The following is a 9,456-nucleotide window of genomic DNA, read 5'->3' on the forward strand; positions in this document are numbered from 1 at the left end:
TTTCAATTTGATGCAAACGATAATCTCTTACTTCGGCGTCAAAACGTTAATGGGTTTCGCGTAACGAGAACGAAATTATTAACTGGCCCGGCCGAAAATTTATGCAAGGCGAACATTATAAAAAAGTAGGTTAAAGAAGTGAAAACAGCGTCCTTCAGGCGCGAATACCCAGCCTGTTACAATTATTGCAAACAAATAATTTTTCTTGCACCGAGATGATTCATTAGCGAAAGCAATTGGTCCCTGGTAAAACTCGTGGACCGCATTCTCGTTATTATATGAATTTTTTTTATCGATGCAAAGTGGAACAATCGATTGTAGCTCGTTCTCGATTTTTACCATAGTTCGTGTACGTGTTTTCCATACGTGTTTAAAATTATTCATTTTATCCTCACGATCCGGGATAATAATTATCTTATTTGAAATAAGATAATGGCGTACGACAGGACAATAAGGTTTCCAAAAATAATCACACAGACGTCGGTTAAAGTTGGACCTGGAACGTACGAAATATCGGATGTTACTTGTCCCGATAGGCATCTAGGTACGAAATAACCTACGAGATAACGTTTTAACAATACGTAAGATAAAAATTATATAAAATATAAAATAAAATTCTTCGTATAGCTGAGTATACTCCCTTTCTCTGCGGAACTGAAAGAAAAACTATTGATGTGCCGAAAGAGATCGCACGATTGCCAGGCCCTACCTCGTACACTTTAAGAACCCGACGACATATACCAGAACGTAGTTTATAAAAGTTAAAATTTTCAAAATTGGATCCAGAGAAATCTAGATGTAGTGAAAAAATTGAAAAATTACAGGGCGGAGTCAGCATTGATTTTAGGGATATTCGGTTTAAGGAAGAGATAATTGAAACACCGGGTCCAATTTCTAATTTGACTGAGACTTTGGTTAAAGAAAAAATAAGATCTCATCCCGGCACGTGGAGAGGTCCTCCTGGAAAAGTAACATCCAACTAACTCTTCTCTATAAGAGAGTAATAATAATTATTAAATTATTATTCTATAACTTTGATGACGAATCACAGTTATGGCTAACGCGACCCCCACCTTCGATCATTCCAACGGCCACATCGATTCCAGACAAAGATTATACGGGATATGACATCAATGAATACGGCGTTTTCGTGAAAAATCCTCCCATAAAGAAGAAGCCAACTTATTTTTACAATGTTCATCGAGGAGTAAAGCATTATTCTCTCGTTAAAAAAAAAAAAAAAAAAAAATGTTTAATATCGTTTCATAATATTTCTGAAACGTTCGATCAAATTTTCCAGGAAACGAATGCTACCACGTTAATGTACAAAGGTAATTTTTGGAGCAGAATGACGGGAAGAACAGAGCAACAACCCTTCATAACTCCTGGCCCTGGCCATTACGAACACGAAAGGAAGAAGACAGCCAATGAAATACACGATGAGAAGATAAGAGAAATAAAAAGAATGACTTCCTTGCAGCCACGTAGCTTCGATATATTGTATAGAGTAAAAATGCGCGAGGTGACTTTACATTGAAGAGAAATAATTTTGAAATACGATCCACGAGTATGTTGCCAATTAATAATGTTGAGAGTGAATCTTTGCATATAGAATTTGCCAGCACCAAATGCTTACAAGATAAAGAGTGTTTTTGACAAATATTCTAAGAGCAGATGCAAATGCGATACATATGTCGTTGAACCAGCACCTTTCGGCCAAACTGCCAAGGTTAATAATCGTTTAAAAGTAATTTCTTACATTTTATCATCGCTAGATTTCTTCTTACAGAGATTCGTTGATGTAGATTCTGACATACCTGGCCCGGGTACATACAATCCCGTTGTCGCTATAAAGTGTACACCTTCCATTTTCTCTGCCCCATTCGGTTCTTACGCGACTCGTTTTAAAAAAGATCCTGCGCACTTTGGACCAGGTAAGACACTTTTCTTACTTTTAATATATCTTCTCTTATAATTCCTTTCTTTCTGATTTTTTTCAATCGTTGGTATCTTACCAAGAGAGCCGTTCGTTTCCACTTCAGGACCCAGCGATTACGATTTGAATGCCGGTAATTTAGCTTTCGAGTCGGAGAAGCGTTACAAATATTCCTACGCAAAAAAAATGAGACCACAGACATACTTGGATACAATTTCTTATGGCGAGGAAGAAGAAGAATGTTATACCCCTCGTTCCCCCCCGAAAAGAATAGAAGAAACGAAGACTCTTGTGCATCACGTTGCTTTTAAATCGAAAGTAGAAAGGTTTCCCGAAGTTGAAAAGGTAAATTCAAATGAAGAAATCGGGAAATAAAATTAAATAGTATTAAAATCAACGTTTTAAACGATAGCAATTGATTTAGAATAATTATTACATTCATCGATAATCAGAAAACCATTCTGTAGATACGTATCGTAGCGTTATCGAATATTTTTCATATATTTTCCATTAGTTGCCACTGCCGCGCACAGATGGCAGCACTTGTACCATTTAGCTTCGCAAACTGGCTTAAATTTATCTTTGCCGCGCACAGATGGCAGCACTTGTACCATTTAGCTTCGCAAACTGGCTTAAATTTGCCTCTGCCGCGCACAGATGGCAGCACTTGTACCATTTAGCTTCGCAAACTGGCTTAAATTTGCCTTTGCCGCGCACAGATGGCAGCACTTGTACCATTTAGCTTCGAAATTACTTAATTCTGCCTTTATCGCCACAGATGGCAGCACTTGTACTATTTAGCTTCGCAAACTGGCTTTAATTTGCCTTTACCGCCACAGATGGCAGCACTTGTACAATTCAGCTTCGAAACTTGCTTAAATCGATTATCTCGAACTCGTTCCTCGACAATTCTCGCAAAAAATTATTAAATCCTATTTCTTGAAACTATTTGCAAGGGGAAAAAAAGGAAAAGAAAAGAAAAAGCCGATAATTTTTCTAAGTAAAATTCTCTCCGACCACTTCTTCTTTCCATCCAAAAAAGCGAAGGGAATCTGCTCCCGGAAAAGCTGAGTCAGTGAGGGAAGGAAGTACGATCGAGATTGAAAATGTTAAACGGGGAACAGCAATTTCTTTAATGAGATCGTATCCGAGTAGTGACGATAAGTCTGCGGTCAGCTCGGATTCTTTCATTCGTGGGCAGAAATCTGTGGGACCAGGCCGGAGTCCAGGTAATCCTCGAAGCGCAAGGCAATCAGGAGGAGGTCGAGACGAAATTAATGGAGGTGGATCGAAGCGATGCATTTGTACCCGGGGCGATTCGGGAACCAGGATCCAATTTGCTCGTTAATCGAGAGATCGTCGAACCGGGGTTCGACAGTGTGGCCGCAGATAAGGCCTGCGATAAGGACGATGCGGAACAACGACGCGTGTCGCTGCCTCTGTCGCAGCCTCCTTTGAGGTTGGGCCGGGAACCGCGTTCCTCGGAGTTGAAAGGTGGAATCCTTCTGTGAGAGTCGCCTTTTGAGCCACGCCAAAACCGACGTTCGCGTTTCACGGGTGGACATTCGAGAAATTTCATTAAACCATCGTTTTTCGCAGAACGTGTACGCGATAAATCACTCGTCCTTCCGTTCACTCCTTTTCCAATTAAAAATATTCAAATTATACCTTTCAATATTCTATCATTCTTTTATTCTCTTATATTATTAATATTTATTCCAAAACCAATATACAGTAATATAAGAAGTATCAAAAATTTGATCGATGTAAGAGTAATTATTTTCCAAATTATCCATTTCTTTTTATTTTATTTAACGAGTTGAAAATTCGTATTCACAAAACTACGATTTATTTGTTCCATAAGGATAAATATAAAAATATTGTTTAAAATTTGACTTATATATATTTACATTGTGTAACGCGAAGTAAAGTGACACAAAAAGACACCGCTGGAGATGGATCCTCTTCAATTTGGACGAAAAGTCAATTTCGGATGGATAATAACGGTACGTTTTATACGGAGCAGAAGTTATATCCCGCTTTGTCGGGCGGAATTATCGGGGAATAAAACGCAGGAGGAAAAGTGTCATCGCGAATTCTTACGATCGCCGGATAAGGACGTGGTCGGAGGGGTGAGACGAGAGAGAGATTCGGGGAGAGGACGTACGGTATTTACATAACGTAGGGAAGCGTCGTAACTCGACAGCGGGCGGAAATGACGTTCTGCCATACTCTCGGGGTCATTTCCACGTAGAGGCGCGTGGCCGACGAAGAGCCAGGAGAAATCACTTCCGGCTCGCTGAGCCGGAAATTCGAGCCAATCTCTGGGCACCGGTCTATATGTCTATATCCACCCTCGGAACGCGGATCGTCACAAGTATCGACGTTTAGTATTCATTCTCTGAATCTCGAGAGAGATCAGTCCCGTTACCATCGTCGAGGAAAAGATAGAATTATCGGGCAAGACTGTCGAAGCTTAATTGACGAACACTGATCAAATAACTGGAAGGAAATGGATTTATGCTTCGTGGCTCGACTCTAATCGATTACAGGGAAGAATAAGGATGGAAAGAAGAAGAAGAAGAAATGGTAACCTTTACCAAGGTTGTCCCCCTTTTTCCTTTATCCAGACAATTATCGGGACAACACTCGTTTATCTTTCATAATAAATTATTCTTATATACATCTTGATCGAAATTCTCGTAAAAAAACCTTGTATCGATATTTATTGCAGAGAGGCCCCGACGCCGGTATTTACGAGACCTTGAAAGCTTTCAAAAGAAATCGTGACAAATGCGAATTCCCCATGTTACACGTCCCCTTCGGTACGCGCGGCACACGATCTTCGAAGATATGGTTCGACACCAAGAAAACGCCAGGTACATCCATCAAAAAAAGTTAATTCCATCGAAAACTAGGATCCCTTTTAATCATCGAAATCGAATTTCCATCAGATCCAACCTCCTACCATCTGTCCAAGGATATACTGAAGAACGCGAAGGGCGGTGTGATCGACAGATCGACGAAGATCGAAAAGTACACGCCTCTGCTGGGACCCGCTTACTATACCGTAAGTTTCGACATTACGTCGAATTAACGTAACGCGTGGTGAGAAGCGACGGGTTGGTCGAAACGATATTTCCAAGCAAACTGTGCCCGCAACAACGAGAATCGAAACGAGAGGGAGGATGGCTCGCGTATTTTCACGTCGAAATTTCTATTCCGTTCTGTCGGTTCACGTATATACGGTATTTACTTTGTTGTCACGAGCCAGGATATTGCGTGCTCGGTGCACGAGCGGGAATAATACCGGATACTTCAGATGGTGATGTATGAGTCCTCCCCCCCCTCTGCGTTACGAGAGATGGTTAGACGGGCCCAGCGTCTGTCTGTATTACCTCTGTCCGACTTGTGGAACCGACCCACGGCTTCGTAAATAGCCCCGAATTGAAACGGAAGTCCTTCTTTTTCATACGTTGGACGTCTTTCGCGCGTTTGGACCGGGTCGCGAGATGAATGTGTCGGTGGAATGGAGAGTTTGAAATTGTACCGCGTTTTCTTTCGAGAAATGTATATTTTTCAACTGGTCTCTCTGGATGTATGAAAGAAAAGGAAGGAAAGAATCAATCTGTCGTGTAAATAACAATCGATGATTCGTGGAGTTTGTTAATTATTTTTTCGTATCTTTCTTTCGATCCTTTAATTCGAAAGATTTATAATTTGAAAGGATTGATGAAAAGAGATCTCGTTCGTTCGTAGCTTCCGCCCTACTTTTCATCCCCCCTTCTGAAGAGATCGTTCAATGTTACTTTGGGTAAGCCGGAAATCATTAAAAAATTAGAGAAGGAAGAGGAGAAGGAGAGGAAGAAGGTGCGTTGTCCATGCAAGAGAAAGAAACTTCGTTGGTTCGAACGAAAAGTATAGAAGAATTATTTATTCCTTTTTATCACTATTAAACAAATTTTTTTAATCCAATTTATTATTAACTGAATATATATTCTTTTTGTTGGATGAAATTATTATAAATATATTTCGTAGAATAAAATTTTTCCATAAATTTTCCACGCAATCATTCCCCTCCTCCCCAAATTCAACGTATATTTTAATAATGTGGAAACGTTGGAAACAAATGTACTCCAGTTTATTCGTTAATACAGAATTATTATTTACGTGCAGTGCGGGTGACACGTAACCAACAATCATCGAGCAGAGAATATTTCCGGGCGTGTAAATCAAACGCAACGCCGAATACCCCCTCCGCCCCCCCCCCCCTGCGAATAACAGATTCCCAAAAGATTTCCACGGTAAAAGCACGTGTTCAAGTCGAGGACGCTCGGGATTAACGGTGCAGATGAGCAAAATATAGAATTTCAATTATAACACCGCGTTGACGTCGTCGATTTTCAACCCCCCCTCCATCTCACCCCTACGCGTCATCGGCGTGTATAAATTATTCGACGATGCTTGCAAAAACGTTGATCGACAATGGCCAAATTTATTCGATTATATCACGTATAATAAAATCATTGAACACACGCTGTGCCGTGAGAGAGAGAAAGAGAGAGTATTGCGAGCGAGTGAATAAGACTCGTTGTATGGATCCATAATACGACAGGAAGTAACGTCGACAGGTGTCGACACGTGATTTGTATGGGCTGCGGAAAAGAATTTCCGCCAGAACGATACTCGACTCGATACTCGTCGCGTTATAATATTAAAATAAAGCGATGGAGAAGTAAGGGAAAGGAAATTTGTGCGCTCTCTCGCGCGAGAAATTCTTATAGGTAAACGTGTGATTAATGAAGCAATATCGGTGTTATATTGATTGATAAAGTCTGTTATGAATACTTTGGATATTGAATCGAGCGGATTACGAGCATGATATCGGACGTAAATGGAGCGATATATTATCATCGTAATGTATACGAAACACTAAAAGCCGAGCCAAGAAGCGTCAGGGTTTTCGGATCGTGTTTGGCGTCCCGGACTTTGATCGATCACTGTGAATGGAAACTCGGTTACTTGTACATTACCTCGCTGGCTATAGTTTTCTCGATCCGCTTCTTACACACAGTAAACTCCTAAAACGTTAAACCTGTTCCTGAAAATTCGATTTGCGAAAATATTTCCTTAATTCTCGATAAAAAGAATGAAAAAAAAAAATCTTAACTCATAGCTTAAACTCGTGAATTAAGTAATATTAAAAATATAATTTTAAAAGAATATGAATCGTTAAATTATATTCTCACAGTTGTTAAGAGAATATTTTATTGATAAAAATATACTCATAATCACGATATACAAATATCACAAACTATTATTACCCGTTAAAATTATAAAATTAAGAAATGCAAACCAAAGCAAAGAAATTAATTTCTCATTTTTATCGCGTTAAAGATTATATCTGTCTAATAGACAATTCGTTTTCCCTTACAATGCGCATAAAATTCAGGGAATAAAACGAAAAATCTTTATGGTGGTTTCTCGTTTAAAAATCGACGTCGATGGGAAAAAGTTGTAAGCCGCAAGCTATCTCAACGCGTCATCCATCGCGTATTTCGTTTCTTTTTTTTTTTTTTCTTTTTTTTTTTGTAACCATCGTTGTCGGGTAATAAATACTTTAATTGCAAGGGGGAGAAATTCTCTTTTTGTCTAGGGGAGCTCCCTTCGGCGAAAAGAATTCTTCAAGGGTATTTAAAGTCTCGTAGTTACTTTCGTAATTACTCTTCGTTTCGCTCGGTATGGCGGCAAACAGAAGGAAAATAATAAAAGAAAAGAGAGAGAGAGAGAGAGAGAGAGAGAGAAGAAAAAATGAGAGAAAAATAAGGGAAAAGAAATGAAAGGTAAAAATGAAAACGATGAATCGCTACAGTTATAATATTTCTCTCTCTCTCTCTCTCTCTCCCTCTGGGATTTGAATATTTATGCACTGGATGTTCCGCACTGACAACATGTGCAATCTTTGGGAAGACCGTGTATCGTTCCATCCCTTATCTTTTATTTGCATTCTCCGGTTCGATGATATAATTTATTTACACGTCCGTTGGTTTTGACGCGTTATTTTTAATACGAACCGTCTCGTTACGTCTGGAACGTAACGTCGTTAATTCAATTTGAATTGGATAATGGAATATATACAATTTAAAAGGGTTCGAAATGTTTTTTCAAGCCAAGTGATAAACAATGTGATATAATTTTAAATACGATAGTTCAGCGGAAGAATTTTTAAAATTAATTATGATAAACGTGAAGTTAAAAATGATATTTTATACAAGAATGTATTTGAAATTGAAACTGAATTTTTTTTTCTACTCCTCGCGAAATATACCCACAATTCCGTTTCAGACTACAGATTTAAGACGATTGTACGAGAACATGTCCGAGGATTCGCATGTTTGCGCTGAGGTCGTTTGCTCGTTTTTATTACCTGAGAATATATACAGGCACTCGAGAAATTACGATGTTTAAACAACGTTTAAACGAGCGTTTAAATGCGAATGCTGACAAAATTATTCATCATCGGTAATGAGCAATTTAAACTTCGTGTTACAATCCGGCAAACATTTAAACGGGTAAACATTTCATTAAATTACAATCAAATTTTATTTTAAAAATGATAATAGTAATACCTTTGTATACAAAATTCCTTACTCGTTTTTCTACAAAAAGGTTAAAAAAATATTATCCACTCATATTTGTAATTATCGAAATTTATTAAAATATCAAATTACCATTATCAAGTGAAATAAAATATGAATTATTATTATAAAAGATTATTATAAAACAAGAACCCTTCTCTCTCCTTTGTAAAGCAATAATAATCCCAATTTAAAAAGAAATTCCAATCGATTCGTATTTATCAAAGAATTCACGAAACAAGAAGTAGAAGAAGAAGAATAATTTAAACCTATAAACCCGTCCTCCATTGGTCCCTTCGTCATCCCGAGAGCCTCTCTGAGCTGGAGTAATCGGAGAAGCCCGGCATTCTTCCCGCGTCACGCGCCCACGTATGTATCAACGCCGCGAAATGTACCGTCGACGCCGACGACGCATCGTGCCCGCTAATTTCCTCGCGGAATCGTCACACTCCGCTTGTCACCGGGCCGCTACGGGAAGCAATTCCTCCGTGGATTCCTGCCTCCGAGGAATGCCTCCCTTTGATCGTTGCCTCGCGAGCAACGCCGCTCTTAACAAGAGGCGACGGATAACTCCCCCCCCGATCCTCCTCCCGTCATAGCTAACGCTCCCCCTTTGAAACACCTTGTTCCATCCAAGCGGAGCCGAGACGAAACGCGGGGCATTTATCAAAAATTCCGTTCGGACCCGAGGGCAATTGTCTCGTCGTCGTCGTTTGAATCGAGCCTCGTCGCTTGATACGTCGATTGACACGGTCATTTTGCGGTCGGCGAGCACAATGCGGCCGGGCACTGAATCTTGTTCACGCGAGATGTCATCTCGTGACCAGGTCTCACGCACACGGAGTGCCGTGTACTTTGGAGAGGAAGAATTTTATCATAAAT

The 9,456-nt window shown here is 39.6% G+C and overlaps 1 protein-coding gene across 1 annotated transcript; it reads left to right on the top strand.

The window, feature by feature from the left end:
- Positions 1-432: 432 nt before the first annotated feature.
- On the top strand, positions 433-8,404 carry LOC102656560 (sperm-tail PG-rich repeat-containing protein 2-like). The gene is made up of 11 exons (XM_016914216.2): positions 433-544; positions 628-702; positions 787-968; positions 1,052-1,207; positions 1,301-1,522; positions 1,613-1,729; positions 1,790-1,934; positions 2,043-2,281; positions 4,671-4,815; positions 4,891-5,006; positions 8,282-8,404. Exons 1-11 carry the CDS (start codon positions 433-435, stop codon positions 8,402-8,404), a joined length of 1,632 nt encoding a protein of 543 aa, XP_016769705.2.
- Positions 8,405-9,456: the final 1,052 nt, after the last annotated feature.

Source organism: Apis mellifera, linkage group LG10 (genome assembly GCF_003254395.2).
Source record: "Apis mellifera strain DH4 linkage group LG10, Amel_HAv3.1, whole genome shotgun sequence".
Taxonomy (NCBI): Eukaryota; Metazoa; Arthropoda; class Insecta; order Hymenoptera; family Apidae; genus Apis; species Apis mellifera.

What these genes read in the sequence shown, in the direction of transcription:
- LOC102656560 (XM_016914216.2), top strand. Translation starts at nt 433, where the DNA reads ATGGCGTACGACAGGACAATAAGGTTTCCAAAAATAATCACACAGACG. An exon ending in AGAGATCGCACGATTGCCAG is followed by an intron (nt 703 to 786) that starts GCCCTACCTCGT and finishes AATTGGATCCAG; the next exon opens with AGAAATCTAGATGTAGTGAA. An exon ending in TGGGACCCGCTTACTATACC is followed by an intron (nt 5,007 to 8,281) that starts GTAAGTTTCGAC and finishes ATTCCGTTTCAG; the next exon opens with ACTACAGATTTAAGACGATT.